Genomic DNA, 17,722 nt, shown 5'->3' with positions numbered 1-17,722 from the left:
CTGATAAAGCAATTGTTTCTTAATCTCTTTCATGGCAGAAAATTAGTTTCTCTCAATTCCAAAGTAAATTGAGCATTCTTTGTATTTGATGTTTAAGTACCTGTAGATTTAACAGTTCTTCCCACTACAGAAGGAAAGGTATTTAGTACAAGCACTGTACAGGAGAGAAGGCTATACCAGCTGAAGAGATCTGTCTCAGAAAGCAAGCTTTTCTGTATACCATTCAATAGATTGTGTTTGGTGTCATTTATTTTCAGCAAGCTTTGAACATCTGCAAGCAACTCAAGTCTCCCTCACAGATTTTTATACTCCCCTCTTTCAGACTAGAGCTGCTCATTTACTGGTATGGAAATTAGCAGGCATATCAATAAAGCCTAAATGGGGAAAAAACCTCATAAAACAAAAAACCTAAAAACAAACACATTTTCAAGTTCTGATTCTTACCCAATTTTGTTTGGGACCCATATGCACAAAAAAAAAAAAAAGGAAAAAAAAAACCAAACCATTTTTTAATCAGTTCTGAGCAACTTAGAATAAACATGATTGTTATATCTTTTAAGCCTTAAAACTTGACTATAAATACACACAGAATATTTAATGTTTCAGATATTAGGACTAAAGGAGCCCTTAATGACTAAGAACAGTTCACTGCACAGCTTGCTGTGCTTGAAGGGGAAGGAGGGGTTTCCCTAAAAGTTTAAAAAAGCAAACCCAAATTTCTTGTTGCATTTCACTAGAGGGCAGGGGATGGGGAATGACATACGAGGGACCCTCAGTCATCCAAAGCATTATTTTTACTCATCAGTAGAGCATAGATTCAATTTCTCTGGTCTCTGCTGTTTCCTAATCTTTTCTCTCCCCCTCACAGCTCTTTCCACTCCCCCTTTCCAGCATTCAGTCTGGCATCTATTCTGATCACATAGGATGAAAAGTAATTATGCAGTGGTGTCCCTCCCCAGCGAGTACAGGCACATATCACTGACTGAACAGACCCGTGAAGGAAGTTCTTCAGTTCTGAATAAATGCTTAACATTGCCAAGTGCTACCTAAAAAGCAGCTTGCTGTTTCTTTCTTTTGCAAATCCTTCCAAAACACTCAATATCAGCACCACTTTCTTTCCCAATAGGAAGAACCTGCCTCTGCTTGGAACAGAGAAAGGTCTGTAATTGCATTCAATTTATTTTCTCACTAGAGAAGTTGGTACCACACACTTGTTGATTACGCATAAGCATAAAATGAAATAAAGTGTGAAATACCATTGTATTGATATTAAAGCTTTAAGATTATCTGAAATATAATTTATTTGAATATGAATTTAAAGAGCGATAGGAAGCAACTCAAATAGGAAAATATTTTTAGCCACACTAAAATGCATTTGTTATAATAATTAAAATCACAATTCAAAAAGGGCCCCTGAATTCATCAGTTAAATCGTCCTAAATAAAAAGGCAATAAAGAACAGCTCATCCTATTAAGTAACATAGTGCATAAGTCAGTTATTACACTGGTCACTCAGTTTAATTGAAGTTGTGAGTTACTGTGCAAGAGTTTCTATTAAACAGTTGACCTACGCTATGTAACATTACTTCTGCAATAGTGACCTTCTTAAACAGTTACAACCCCCATAAGCTATGAAACTGTTAGCCTCAAGAGTATAGCCTATGAGTACAAGAAGAAAAATCTTTTTTGGCAACTAAGCAAACATATGTAATTCTGATCCAAGGTTTAAGGACATCTGCAACGTAAGCATATGCAGTTAATGGCAATTCAATGCAAGTCAGGGAGAAAAACGGGAAAAACAGTAAACGGAACTTGCAGCACACAAAACCTAACAACTAACAGATTAACAAGAGACTAGAACTCTACAGTCGCTGAGTGATGAGCCGCCGAGAGGAACCACCCAAGTGTAACCTTGAAAGGGTTAAAGCAGAACTTTGTAATTGATAAGAAGGGCAAACAAGATTATCATGCATCTCAAGGGGGGAAAAATGCAAATTTATCACGGAATAAGAGGTGAGTGACACTGTACATATACACACACACAGGTATATATTAAGAAGTGTTTTAAGGAGATTGTGAGGTTGTGCAAAACTTATTGTGGGATGTTTAAGGGAAGAATCAAAGACAAGGAAAGGGAGGAATCGAGGTGGTTCAGGGATGAACAAACATGGGAAAAATGGGAGAAGGAGACTGAAATAAGCTGGCTGCCTGTGCCGGTTTCTCCATTTAAACCACTGAAATATTCAGCATATGAGATAAATCCCCTTGCCCCCAATACATCAGAGAATACAAAGTAAACAATATTAAATGCCAGTCATCATCTGGCATTAACACGTGGTTTGACACATGCTATATTTATACTAGTTAATTAAGTGTGCCCAAACTGGGTCCCTAAAACTGCCTACTGAAAATAACCCCTGCTCTGTATTAACTGTTGATCGACCTCTAGAAGCTCTCTGGAATGGATTTAGTTGTCCTGGGGCAAAGCTTTTACTACATTTCAATAATCTGACAGTTTGACAATAAATTTCCAGAGCTTACAAGTTTTATTCTGCCTTTCTTATTCTTTTATTTATTGATATATATGTAAATATATATAATATATGTAATATGTGTTATATATAATATGCAAATACAAATCTATTTTATAATGTATAAAATATATAATTAAATATACCATATTCCTATATAATAAATATTTAAATAGGTATCTATATACAGAAATATTTGAATCTATTTTAAAATAAAATTAAATATAACTACATAATATAAAAAGTAATTGTACACATAATACATAACAATACACGTGGTATCCAAGATGTACATATGTAGCCACAGATGACAGAAGAATAAAAAAACCTAAATACTATTATTTAGTGTTAGATTTTAAGTATTTAGCAAAGTAAAGGAATTTAACTCAGCATGTCGTAACTATTGAACAACCGAAATGCCTTTTCCAGTTTGGCGAATAGTGTAGTTTTAATAGAACTGGTAAGAAATAATTACCACTAACACACCTGAAATGATATTTTATACTTACTTTGCATAGTCAAAGAGCCTGCTGTCCCAGAGCTGATGAGTTCCTTTAGGACCGGAATGGAAGAAACAAGAATCTGTACCATCAAATTTGTTGAGACCATCTTCAGAGTTTTTTGACGCATGGCTGTGCACAACATCCAGCAGAACAGTGATGCCCATTGAGTGAGCAACATCAATCATTTCTTTCAGGTCATCTGGAGTTCCATAACGGCTATCAGCATGAAAATGCAGTGCGTTATAAGTGATACAATCTGAGCTTAAGCTGACAATACTGAACATTACTCATGAAAACTACAAAGTTAGAAGTTCTTCATCACCTAGTTTCCAGTTGTATACAGGTTATTTTTTCAGCCTCTTTAGTAGTAGTTATTGATGACAAACTGACAAGTAAAACAATTGTTTAATTATAAAAATTACATTATGCAGGCATGCAATGTTTTGCAGAAATAGTTTCAAAGTTTTATTCTTCCCTTTTAATATGTTAATACATCAAATTCAGTATAAAAGATAATGGATACAATTTAAAGCTTCTACTTCATATTGAACACTTCCTTACTTTGTAAGGGACAAGAATATATTTATATTACTGGAATAAAGTAATCCGTGATGACTACAAAAGTAAATGTACATTCACGAAAGTCTCCAAAATACACTATCTGCTGCTGTCCTGCTTAGTTATTTGTTTTAGGTACTACACTATTTTCCAACTTGCTTTTAAATAAAGATTTTTGTCTCCTGTGTCCGACACACCTTTTTTCTAACTAATTAAGCCAGTTAAAACTTCCTGTCTATCTAAATTTAGCCCATTTGTCACTTGAGCTTCACCAAGATGGGGAAGGAAAAAAAAAAGTCACAACATTCAGGTTTATCAATTTTCTCAACAATTACCTGAATACATTTTCCATCTATTTTCACCCTAGGCCTCAAATCTAAGTACAGCCTGTTACAAGTGTAGAAAAAAGTTCCCATAGAACACACAGAGCCATGCTTTTAACTAAGTTTATTATGAACAAGTAGCGTACAGTTCTGTTTATCATAAAAGAATGACTTGCGCATAGTGTTTGTTACTGCCAAGAATTCCACAAAACAAAACCCATGCGTAAAGACCGCTGAGGCTGGATTAGCTAGAATATGCTATGACAACTGAAGTTACTTATAACGGGATTTTTTGTATCCTATACAAAGTGTTTCACAGAACAACTGATCACTATTCCAAATTGATTTCAGATTTAAGAGGAAGCTAAAGCAAATACCTAAGCCATTACTTTCTCTTTCTATTAAACACTTATTGCCAAACACGTGCATACAGGCATACTGATTTCAATGGATGGGGAGTAAGGTAGAAGAACAGAGAAGATGCTGAAATAATAAACCTACCTTGATGCTGCAAAGAAGCTTGTGACCTGATAACCAAAACTGGCATAATATGCATGTTCCATAATAGCCATCAGCTGGACACAGTTATATCCTATAAAAATAGAAGAAATAAAACAAACTAACCCCTGCCTTAAGGATAGTTAAAAGCAGCCACACCTGTAACATATTCATTTCAGTCTTCTATCGTTTTATCTGCTTGTAACTCTAATGATTAACAACTAAAGATTCAGTCTCTTTCAAGAAGTAATTCTACCCAATAGTTTATACTTACATGACCTTCCATTAAAAATGGAGCAATTTGTCAAGTGATCTACATATAACTGGGTGTATTGAATCTCTCAGATTTAGAAAGCAATAAGTGATATGCAAATATAACCTCACTTTAACTTCAGAATATTAACTATGCTAATTTGCATGTCCTGAACTTCAGCTTCACTTTTGACACTTGCAGTCAGGAGGTGTGGGGGTAGTTGCCGGCTACATGTACTATTACCTGATGCCCTATGGAATCTTCTTTTACTACTTCAAAAGCACGTTTTTCCAACTTTAATGATTACATTCCCCCTCTAGAAGAGTCTTTCAAAAAAGAGAAAACACAAAAGTAATGTGTTTTTGTTCTGAGTTTACCAAAGAACCAAGGCAGTACAGGAGGGTCAGGGACACACTGTCTCGTCTATCACCTAAGATAGTTCAGTGCAATATTAAGGGAGGGAAATCTAAAGGGAAAACAACATACTAATGCTGAAGCCACAGTACTTGCCATACATCTTAACTAAAGCTGTCTTTAAGATCAGTAAGTGCCCCAGATAGCTAGCAAGTGAGGACTATCACCAACAGATAACCTTCAGGTTTAATCTACAGTCTTTTGAGACTCCCACCATCACCACTTCTCTTTATTAGTTTAACCAAAATCTTCACTTCATTCTTTAGTTTAGACAAGTACTGGTTTCTTTTTTATTGTTCTTGGTTTTGTTTTTACATTTTGCAGCTATAAAAGAGTTATTATTAGAAGATAGTTGGCATGAGCTCAGCAATTTATCAGATTCATTGCTGTTTTATAATTCAGGCTCATTATACTTATTCTTATTTACAGTATTTTTATAAACAAACAGCAACATAGCATCAAATTAATCTCATTCCATTTGTTTACTATTTATTTTGCTATTTGTCATGCACATATTTCTACAAACTATTAATATCTTAGCATTCTTAAATACTGATGTCTTTAAGTTTGTCCTAACAAGTAAGACATTCCAAAACCAAATCTAATAGCCCTTAAAAATACATTAAAAAAAATACTTACTTCCCACAGTGTTTACTTAAGGTAAATAAGAAGAAACATTATGTATCATTTCTGTATACCCTACCTAAATTTGATATTGCTTTTATTTTGTGGTGTATCAGCCCTTTCATGACATTTCTCCTCCCCAATGAAAAATCTGTAGGTAAAGCAGAAAGCTTTCATAATTCTGTTAAACATATTAACCTCCTGGAACGACTGAAATTCTTTGGCAATAAGGAAAGAGTCACAGATACATAATGTGGAATCCAAATTTACTTTTTGTTGAGGGCCTCCAGATGTGCAAACTCCCTCACCTCACCTGCAAGCTCAACTTTATTGAAAGGCAAAAGCCACATTCTATGAAACACTGACTCAACAAATAAATCTACAAGAAAAACATATGGCTTCTTCAGGCACTCTGATAAATTAAAAAAAAAAAAAATTAAAAAAAACGCAACTATCAAACAACACATAAGCACAGCCACCATCCACAGAGGCCTCAGCCATGGATGTCATGATTATTTTACAGTTGAGTGTAACAAAACATATTGCATCACAGGGCAGTAAGAGCCAGCAAGTTCTAATATCGTCCATTATAGAAACAGTACAAAGACACCACAGGAAAAAAATAATCATCAAATAGAAACTGAGGTGAACAATTTTGCTATGCTTCCCGAGACAATCATGCCAGCCATTTCACACATACCCTCCAATATGCTAGAAGTTCTTTTCTTCTGAGAAAAGAGGATTTCTCACATTTAAAGTTCCCACATTCTGATAATTCATAGCAACTGTTCAGGGATAAAAAATTTAGCATGCTTATTCTGGCAAACAGAAAGGATGATCCTTTCTATCCAGATATTTCTTTGTCTTTCCTCAGAATCAAGATTTACATTAGTAGAACCAATTAAGAACACAGTATATTCTGAAGACTATCTTTCAGAAATGGGTCCTTTTTCAAGTTGAAAGCAAACCACACCAAAAGCAAACTGTCCCGCAATATTTATCTAGGCTTTTGCAATCATATTTTTCTTAAAAATCTGTAGAATGGATTTTGATTCACATATCCTATTTCAGTCTTTGTTTCTTCTCCATATATTTCACTTGTTTATAATTTTTGCTGTCCTAAGAATTTATTTTTGTAGTACATGTAATCTGAAAACGCAAAAAACCTATAGACACTTGATAATTACATTTTCTAATAAGAGCATAGGCACATAAAAATTTTATTTCTGCAAGTATCTCTGTTATTACTTACCAAGATCCTTTATTCTAGGTAGTACATTGTATGTGAAGTTTTTATAAGAAGCTACTTTCCCTTCTGGGGAAGCAATCCCCACATGAGATTCATAGATTCTGAGGCTTTTTAATCTCTTGGGGGAAGGATGCTTATGCTATAAGGAAAAAAACAGTTGTCATTAGGATACAACAGCTTGGAAGTGTTGTCACAATCACATAATTTGCACAAGATGAAAAACAATTTAAGGTTTCTTTTGTTTTTCCTCTAAAAGCACAAACATTTCAGAAGTAATTAAGCTTTCTAAACTGTTACAGCCAATATGTATTTCAAATTAACATTCTTCATGAACAAGAAACCGGACACCTATCATTCAACACTTTTCTTATACCCTTTTTAAATTATACTGAAGAGTACAAACTTATAGCAGCCACTAGACTATAAAGTTCTTCTGAACTACTATGAAGCTTGTTTGAAAATAAAAGATGACAATAGAAAGATAGGGTTTTATTTTTTAAACACACCTGCTTTTTTGCAGGTAATTGAAGTGGCTCTGCCTTCTCCAAACTAAAATTTATAGATATTTTAGTCCTAAAGAACACAGCTCCACAGCACAGAATCATCTGTATTCCAATTACTTAGGATTAAAAAAAACTTTAAAAATCCCAAGCCTGTAGATGAGTATACAGTATTTCTAGGTGGGTGAAAATATTTGAAGAATACAGAGACAATTGAAGTTCATCACAAAACCTCCTCCTTACACTTGAAGGAGAGCTTACACCTGAGCAGGATTTTACTTTTTAAAACAAATGTCTTGTCTGAAGAAACGTAGCAAAACTACCGCTTAAAACCCATTTTTCCCCAAAAGTTTTTTTCTTTTCCTCCCTCTCCCAATTAAAAAAAAAAGTTACAAGATTTTATATTCTATTTGTTAGTTTAATATTTAAGTGAAATTTTGAAAAGCTAGAAGAAAACCAGTAAAAACACACATATATGTGAACAGCAAACAGAAATTAAAGGGACAAGGTGAAGAACAATAAGTTCCGGTTGAGGTTTGATCCCTGTATTTTACTTCCACTGGGCACCTCTCCTGTTCATAAAAGGACTCAATTTTTTTTTTTTTTCCCTGAGTGCACTCAGTAAGGCCTCGTCTGCACCCTGAATGACCTTTTCACTCTAGGTCATACAGATCACTGCATTTCCAATCGCCTCCCCATTCCTCCTCTTATACAGAATCTAGGTGTCACATAGCATCATAGATGCAGGGTAGGTCACTGAATTCACACGAACTACACACCTCAATAAGAAAGTTACTGTAGATTTTGTAATTATTTTTTTTAAAGAGATTTTCCATGTGAGTTACCCTTTCTCTGTCAAGCAGATACTTCATAATTTGAGGTGTGTGCTAAAATTTAACTCAAAACAGATGTTGCAGCACCCCTAACACAGAATATTGCATACTATTTTTTAGTGAAAACACCAAAAAGTGCAATAGTATGAAATAACATCACTTAGTCTAAAGTTCCTGAATGGTCTCCTAGAATATTTTTCATATATCATGTAGAGTTCTTCCCCTTAGAGCAGTACATGAGAAGTAAGAGGGCTTTAAAATCAATAAACAGGTTTTCCTGATACAAAGAAACTAGCATTTGACTGGAGTGTGAGCACCTTACTTTTGAAAGCTTTTTCTGACTTCATACAGCATTGACTACTTACTGGAGTACTGAACTTTGTATTTGCAGTTAACTAATTCTTAAACCCAATTCCAATAATCCCCTGCTCTCCTCTGTACCAGGAAGGGCCGCCTAGTCCTGGAATAGTTATCAAGCTTGCCTAGCATGTGGGAAGCCAAGTTTAAAATACCACTTTAATGGGTAACTTTCTAATACACTCTATGGGAGACTGAAAAAGTAGCTCAAAAACATTCATCGTTGAAGTCACTTGTTTCTGTCAAAGCCATGAATAAAACCCCTTTACTTCTCAAGGTATCTACTTTAACTAGTTCGCTAACCTCTTTTTGTAGAGCTCTTTTTTATTCTTCCAAGCAGGGATACAAAGATGTCACAATACATGGTCTTATACACCTTTTGAAAAGAATATTTAATCCTTACTATATATGACTGTGGTGGATTCCAGTGTACCCAATCATAATTCACTTTGTCTTCATCACGGACTACATATCTTGCCCAAGGTGAAATACGATAGAGGAGTTCACCATTTTGAGCACGAATCACCACCTATAAAATAACCGCAACATATGCATGCAGTCACATATAATTTATATAACACCTCCTATGTAAACCATAACAGAGAATGAAATAGTACACTACACAGAAATTTAATTTAAAGAACACACAAATATACAATGCAAGTCAAGACAAGGAAGAATGACCCTGTTCACAGAGATGATTTGCAAAGGGATAGCAAACCAGGCATGTCAGACACAGGAATGATGTTCACGAGCAGGAGCTGAAAGGTGAGAATATATATGCAAGCTTCACATAAGTAATGGGAGAAAGAGTCTTCCCAAATGGATTACTGTTAGGTTCCCTAATTTCCCCTGTCATTACTATTTCCACGTTCTTATAAATTTAAATAGACATGCAGTATAATACTATCAAGATGAGAACTGTGATTTGTTTACTTGGCAAACAATCTAGTAAGCCAATTTTAATATCTTAATTCCCTCCTCTCTGTTATGCTCTGTGAGTCCTGACTGATATCATATAGATCAGAACCACAGATCAACACAAGCAGCACAGGACAGCTCTCAGGTCAAGAGGAGGGAAAAGAGTAAAATTTAAATTGCTGGGTTTCTTCTGTGCCTTTCAGTTTCTCTGGATGCCTTCATCATTCTAATGATAAAATAAAGTTTTATCATCTGTTTTACTTTCCATATTTGTTTTCCTCCATTTTATAACAAGAGATGAAGAGGACCATTCTTTTCAATTCCTTCAAAAAGCTCATAAAACTTCACCAGAAAGGGTGACCAAACACAACAAACCTATGAACTCTTTTGGAGTATTATAATTTTACACAACAAAAGCAAAACTGAAATAATTACTAGGATAACATTGTACTGGGACCTTGCAGAAGACATTGTATTTGAGGAGCTGGTGATCTTGAACAGGCCACCTCTGCTCTATTAAGTAATTAATATAAACTGTAACTTATAAAATACCCTTGGAAAAAGGTATGACAATCAAGGGGTGGAAGGTAGTTTTGCTGACTGGGAGAGCGTTGCACATTTAAGAGCTAGGGACAACAGGTCCATGCTGTGCTGCGCACGCCCCTTGGCTGCAGGACAACCTCAGCCATCCCAGCATAAGAGGGGCCTGCAGGCCACTATACCACCTGCATGGCCTTGCCTTTATCTAAAAGTGCAGCAAGAAATTCTCATAAGAACATGCTTTAGGAGTAGAGTTGTTTTCTTGTAAGGAAATTATATACTAGCTTGAATGACCAAAAGGGAGAGCTTCTCTCCAAGGACAGGATCTGCTCCACGTAGCATGCCATGGGAAAATCTTCCAGGGCACTGCCTGATGCCACACTAATGCAGGGTACCAGCATTTGAGGGTGACTTGCTCACTATCAGTATACTCGTCTTATTCTGTCTAATTAAAGCAGTTATCCTATGAAGACAATTGTCAGGCCTTCCTTCTTGAGGTGTAGGAAGAACCCTGCTCCACCTCTCTCACCCCACCCCACCCCACCCCCCTCCTCCCTCAGTGCAGAAGGAACAGCACTGCTCTGGGCTTGCTTGGGATTTTGGCTGCCACTAAAACAGTAACACAGAAGGCTTGCAAATTTAGAACCCAGAAACGTACAAGCAAGGGAAGTCCTGAAATTCTTCATTCTGCTTTTGTTAAGAAGTTGATGGTTGGTTTTTAGACGTGGTTTTTGGGGGCTTTTTTTTTTTTTTGTAAGGAGAGCTATGAACATCATAAGAAGCCTCAAATGAAGAGGGGGGGTTGAGCTTTTTTTTCCCCTCCTCTCTTTTATTGGAAAAGTGACTTTTCTTTGCTCTCAGTTCCTAACAAATAGTCTGGAAGAAGACAATTATCAAAGAATTGCCTTTTCACCTGCAGCAAGTGTCTTTCATTATTTTGATAGAGTATCTGTGTCCTTAACCCAACCACAGGAGAAAATAAAATGAAAATATGTATACAGAGTAGGTTAACGGAAGTTAGTAGAGTAAAGCAAGGAGGTACGATTGCTGTTGCTCCCAGTGTGTATTGTTGTAACTCTAACAACTCAAAACAGGTTTTGTAAGAAGGAGGAATTGAGACTAACCATCTAATCAGAAAAAGCTGAGAAAAAGTTATTGAAAACACTATACAGTTGCACAGAAAATGTCTTGTCAACTGTGCTAGCAAAGCTGGCCAAAAGGGTATCTCTGCAAGTTATATCAACACTATGAAGATCCTCCTGGCTGACAGCATGGACAAGTTGCAAGTTACTCTTAAAATAATAAAAATCAGCTCCTCTTTCTAATATCACACTTCTGATTATGCTATTGCTTGTTTCATTAATTTGTCCCAATTTACCCATCACAGAAATAAGATAATTACTGCATATAATAACCATACCTAGCTACTCATGTTAGCATTCCTTTTTCTCTAATATTCTAGTGTAATTTATACTATACAGGCTCATGAGGGGTGGGCACATTTTATTTTAAGAAATATGAGGTAATTAATCTAAATTCAGAACATTATTTAATTAGATGTAGTACTGGTTTAATCCAAAGATGATAATGAGGGGGGAAAAAGAAGAAGTTTATTTATTATGAAATACTAAAACAGTCATGCATACTCTTTAATTCAATCCATTAAGCAATGAAAAACACTTAAAAAAACCAGAGATTAGAAACACATTTAAATGAGCAACCAGTTATGTCACTTTTTTAACCCATACTTCTACAGTTATGCTGCATGCGTTAATTAACCATATCTCTGCATCCCATCTTTCTGAAATCACATAAGAACTTTCGTTATTCCATAGTCACTCAACTTAAATTGATCGTATTTTCTCTCATTTCCGTGGCATCAGTGCACTTCATTTACCAGTTTTTCAGGAGTCATTTTAAGTACTTGTTTTGCTTTTATTCAAAGCATCTATCAGGTCAGGCTTATTGGTTAGACTTTTCAGAAACTGAGAGACATTATAGGAACCTGTAGAAGTTCCTACCAACTTTCACACCCAGAATTCTAATAGCTACAAATAAAACTTCCGAGAGGCAGAGGCTTACATGTATTTGTCATATATTATGATAGTAACAACGTAGAGCCATAAACAGGTGGTGCTAATCTACCACTTTCTGCAAGGGTTGGGTTTACACACTTAACAGTCTTAATAGTCTTAGAAGTCGGCTCTATTTTAAGGTTCACAATCTAAATTTTAGAGGTTTATTTTTATTTTAGAACTTAACTTTCAGTTTTATTATGCAAAGGTATAACAAACCTCCCATGTTCTAAAGAAAAGGATACATTTATCAATAGAAGTCATACAATTTAACCATGGAAATGTCAGAAAATCTCTACAAGAGTGGAGGGAGCACTTATTTTAGACAAGTGTTCAGAAAACCTATTTGTTGCCTTCTTCACAGTGTAGGTCATCTTAAGGAATACTTTCCAAATATATCCAGCCATAGTTGCTCTGGTTGAACCTCACCATAACAGTAGAAACCTCAATTTTGCTCATATGTTGCTGTCATTTTCGAACATCATGAGCTGTGCACAGAGAAAGCGTAGTCAAGAGGAACAGAGCTAACCCAGAAAAGGAATCATTATGACACTAAAGCTGGTAAAGTTGAATTCTGTTCTTCTCTGGTTTACAAGAGCATAATCAATATAGTTTCCTTAGAGCTCTATCAAGTGATCCCTAACAATTTCAATTCTCATTTCCTATGCTTGCTTAACCCTTTTCTTAATTTTATGTGAAACCCATTTACTGAATCTTTCCTTTCCTTAATTACCAAGCTTTAGACTCAATCAACTTATTCCTCTCTTCTGATATTGTAGAAAGTTGATTAATAAGTTACAAGTAGAAAGACCTCGGATAATATTTTCTAAAGTTTCTTGAGACAGAACTCCCACACCATCATGCTTAGCTGAGGCATGGGCAAAAATACCGCAAAAACACCTTCAAAAAAGCTGAATGGCACCCCAAAACAAATAGCAATTCAGCCCAAGACTGACAAAAATAACTAATGGAAACAGTCCAACAGCTTCCATTCCCATATTTGCTTTGGCATTTCTTATTTATTTGTAATTGTTTCAAGAGTTGTAATAATATAAAGCACACACATAAAACTGAAAGACAGATAAACAACTCTTGTTCCACTCACCCCAAAGCTATTACTTGTGGTCCATTCTCTGCAGTATTCAGATATAAAAGGTATCTGCCATGTATACTCTGCACCTGCTGCTACAGGTTATATATGCATAAATACTGAATACAGTCATTACACAGCCTTTTTGACAAAGTACCTATGAGTCTGTTTAGCAGATACTGTACTTTTGCTCCAAATTTGCTTTTTTTACTCATTTCAAACTAATTCTTAAAAGTTATGATGCATAACAAGCTAGCTACCACTTAGTTCATCACTTCATAGCTGAGTTTACATTTTCTAATTAACTCAATCTTCTCTGAAGAACATATATAAAATCATGATGTTTATTAAATAGGCCTCTTCAAACTGGCCTTGGGATTTACCTACTTCATTTTTAAGAGGTATGCCCCTGTTCTTTCCTTAAGGTATATGAGGAGGCACATCATACCATTTGATATAAACACTACAGCCCCCAAACAAAGCTTTAAAAATGCATACTACTATAGCATGAAATGCATTTGTCAGGTGGACCAAGCAAACTGGCAAAAGTTTAGCCTCTAATCACAACTAACCTGTTTGTTTTACACTTAAAGCTTTAGCTAAAGAAAATCCTAGCTAAAAATAGTCACTCTATTTCTGATTCTATTATCAGGTTTTTCCACTTTTGCTGGCTTCTAAGAACATATAACAGAGCGTATATTTTGCTGGCTTTTAAGAACATAATGGAGAATACAGATAAGGTTGCTAGGAAAAAAATCAGTTAAACTAGTTGTCACATGTAATAAACAATCAGACATGATACACAGAAGTTCTGCAGTAGGCATTTAATACACATATGTACCAAAGAGCCCTTTGTCATTAACATGTTTTCATATTACACTTTGTACCCGTATTATGGCTTACTCTTGGCTTTCTTCAGCTTTGTGTTTTAGGTCACCTTTTAAATGCTCACCAATGTGAGCTATGTAAAATTGTCAGGGAGAAGCAATGCTGGTCACTACAAAAAAACACTCCAACAAGAGGACAAATGCAGGGGAAAAGGGAAATCCAAGTTTCCTAGGTAAAATAACACATCCTCCTCAGTTTCTTAACTGTTAAGAAATAGCCAAAACTAGGTTAAGAAGAAAGAAATCTACATAGAGAGTGTTACATTTACACTGCCCAAATTCAGGACAGAAAAGCAAAGACAAAAACATCTACATTAAACATCTTTTTGTCTGAAACATAAGATAGAGTAGTATGTTACTATCAAACTGCATAATACATGGATAACATGATGATTTTTTTTTTTTTGGAGAAAAGAAAGTCTCTTACAACAGCTAACTTGTTTAGAACTCTGCACTAAAAAGTCTTTTTTCCCTACTTCCCCATAGTATACAAGCTGGCTTACCCATTGGAGATTTCTCACACAAGATTCTGGAAAATTCAAAGTTAGTCATGCAGAATTTGCCTACAATTAACACTAGATGTAGCTCACCTGAATAGTTTTGGGGGGTTTTCCCTCCTCTAGTGGTAAATACATCCACACAATAATATGTGAAAACTCAAAATCCTTGATGACCTTTGAATGCCACATGATTCTGGCTTCCAAGTCAAATATCAGTATAAATATATGTAAATAAATGCTCTTACACAAATAAGCAAGTGTCAGAAAGACAGAATGAAAATGTCCTTCAAAATTTGACATTAAAAAGTCAATTTACTTCAAAAATGGACATGGAACAGATACAATTCATATAAGCCCAACTGTAAAACAACAAAAAGTGAAGAGCTTAACCTAAGCTGATCGTCTTTTGTATGTAAAAATGTGTGTTTTGTTTGTATTTTCCATTATAGGGATTTTGGGTGTATTTTCAACATTTCTGTCTGAAATGTTCAGTATACATGAAGTTTAGCATCTGAAACCACTGTAATTAGTGCAGTGGATTTCATAGATGAGTACACCTAAGGTAGTGAAAGGATGTCCTGGTAGCCCGAGGTTTAAGGCATCAATGCTGCTGAAGTGATTAATTTTGAAGTAAGAACTTTCAGATCTGAATAAAAATCACTAGAAAAACTGAAACATATGGCTGTAATAAGAGCAACCATATGGCCAACAATGGCTGGCTTTGAAGGCATGGAAAAACTGGTATGCAAAGGTGCATTCCAGTTTTCAAAATGCTGGACTGCTGGAAGACGAAGCAGAACCTAAATCTCACAAGAACATCAGTATCAAAGTGGCAATGTGTTCCATGTCTGTCCCACAACAGTATAGGGAATTTATGAAATGGGAACAAGCTGTAGGATGAAACTAAGTACAGTGTTTACAGGTCTGTTTTGATGATGTTTAAAACTCTCAAAAAACAGTTTATTACAGTTAAGGAGAAACCATCACACTGAGGACAGTCTAGTATCATACGGAAAAGGCAATAACACATTGCAGCAATTCAGAAGCTGAAATAGGTTTCATTTAATTTAATGGTGCTTCCAATGCAGGACAAGGGAGATTCAGGGGCCTCGATTTTCAGAGACATTGAAAATTTTTGAGACTCTTGGGTATCCCACTAGTCTTCCTTTCCAAAATAGCATAGGTCTTCCATATCACGTACAGCACATCTGCCAACCCCTTCTGGATGTCTCAGGGCATTTAAAGGACAACTCAGCACTTACATTCAGGCAACTTCCAACCTACTGTGACTCAGTGAAATTTGTTGGCTTTTTATGAACAGAAGCCACACATTCTTTCTTAAGTTATCTATAACAATAAAAAGTCGGGAAGTTTTGCAAGCCTAACAGCTTTAAAAGTTTAGTCACAAAAATTTAGATAAAACAAACCCACGTGTAAAATGGAGCTTAATGTGGTTGTGCTATTGTTGTAACAGATGAAACTGTGCAGTAACAGGCCACAAAACACATTTCAAATTCATATGTTTATGAATATCCCTTCTTTCTTTTTGTGTTTGCCTACCTTCATATTCTCTTCACATCAGCTTCATTTGGCTACCTCATCTTCCAGTGTACATCACACAGATCTTCAGAACAGTGTGGGAGAATAATTCAAATGACAGTTACATACAAGACCAGACAATTTCTCTGCCCAGCATCCACTCCTTAACTTTCATTTCCTGTATCTAAAGCAGACTAATTCCATGCATGAGCATTGTATTCAATTATGATGTGTTCCTGTAAGTCATCTGCCTCCGTTTCCACTGATGATGGTACAGGGTCGAACATAAGAAACAAAGATAAGCCATGCTGTCTTGATAACTCCTTATTTTTCAGATATTTATTTTAATTTAAAACTGGCATCTGCTGGACTGTTCTTTTTTAGAGAATAAAGACTTAAGACTAGTATTTTTGCGGTTCAGGAAATTTGTTATATAGTGGTTTGTCATTTATACTCGAGTTGGGGAGAGGAAAACCAGGAGGTGATAACTAGATAACTGATGAATATATGCAAGCCAATAAACTGCTCTGAAACACTGTATTATTATTTCATTACTTTAATAGCTTGAAAGCACTTGGAATGATTGTTGGTATATGTGGCTTTTAATACAACGATGAAATTAAATTGGCCATCAAACCAACAATAGCTAACATAATAAGAGAGTGGACTAGCTTTAATATAAATATGGAAATGTCAGTGACTTGTTATTTATATAAGGGCAATAAGCTATTATTTCAATATTTTACAGTTTATAGTATTTCATTAGCTTCATATTTATTCATTTCTGAGACAAGATTATCCAAATGTAAAAGCTACAAGAACACAGGTGGAAACACCACCTCATCTCAATAACATGCACCTGATTTGAAAGTAAGCTCAACCCAAAAACTAAAAGCATGACACAATTAGGCTTAAAGACTCTCTAGGAAGTTTGTTATATGCTGCAATAACATAACCAGGTTTATCCACAACATGAAATTTATTAGAAATTAAACATCAGGGTATTTCCCTCCCTCAGTTGTTCTAAGAGTGCATAGAGAAGGAAAACAACTGCTTGTACACCAAGATGTTTTTTAGTATAACATACACTGTAGACAAAGAAAAGTTTACATTTTTACTTTTGCAAAAATAAGGTAACTGAGAGAAAGCACTACAAGTTTACAAGAATACAAGAGAATCTGAACCAATTAATCTCGCCAAAACCTTATACTTAGGACATATTGCTGCTGTAAGAAAACCTGGTCTTAGATTTTATTTCATAAATGCAGTTCGGTTTCAAAGACAGTTCTTGCATTGAAGTCACTGATACAATCCTGCTATAAGCTCATATTTCTTTTTCCTTAAATTGTTCATCCTTTTCTCAATGCCCTCAAGTTGCTACAGAAATAGAGAAGTGAAGTTTTACTATCAGCTGAAAATACCTCTCCCTGTACACCTTAGCTGTGCACTTTTCTTCCACAAAGCATATCCAATCCTGAGTTTAGCACCCAGGATAGAATACACAGTTCTGATGATCTTTTGCCAGTG

At 35.4% G+C, this 17,722-nt stretch overlaps 1 protein-coding gene across 3 annotated transcripts in view; it reads right to left on the bottom strand.

Annotated features, from left to right (window-relative positions):
* Nucleotides 1-17,722, bottom strand: part of GBE1 (1,4-alpha-glucan branching enzyme 1) — a 169,776-nt gene that overhangs the window by 96,855 nt on the left and 55,199 nt on the right. For all 3 annotated transcript variants that reach the window (XM_075516458.1, XM_075516437.1, XM_075516447.1), the window contains exons 4-7: nt 9,047-9,172; nt 6,957-7,092; nt 4,417-4,507; nt 3,041-3,250 (exon numbers count right to left, since the gene is read on the bottom strand). In XM_075516458.1, the coding sequence (XP_075372573.1) occupies nt 3,041-3,250; nt 4,417-4,507; nt 6,957-7,092; nt 9,047-9,172 (563 nt within the window). The remainder of the gene's footprint in view (nt 1-3,040; nt 3,251-4,416; nt 4,508-6,956; nt 7,093-9,046; nt 9,173-17,722) is intronic.

This window comes from Mycteria americana, chromosome 1 (genome assembly GCF_035582795.1).
Source record: "Mycteria americana isolate JAX WOST 10 ecotype Jacksonville Zoo and Gardens chromosome 1, USCA_MyAme_1.0, whole genome shotgun sequence".
Lineage (NCBI taxonomy): Eukaryota > Metazoa > Chordata > Aves > Ciconiiformes > Ciconiidae > Mycteria > Mycteria americana.
Note: the sequence above shows the minus strand (reverse complement) of the source record. Positions and strands in the feature narration are given on the sequence as shown.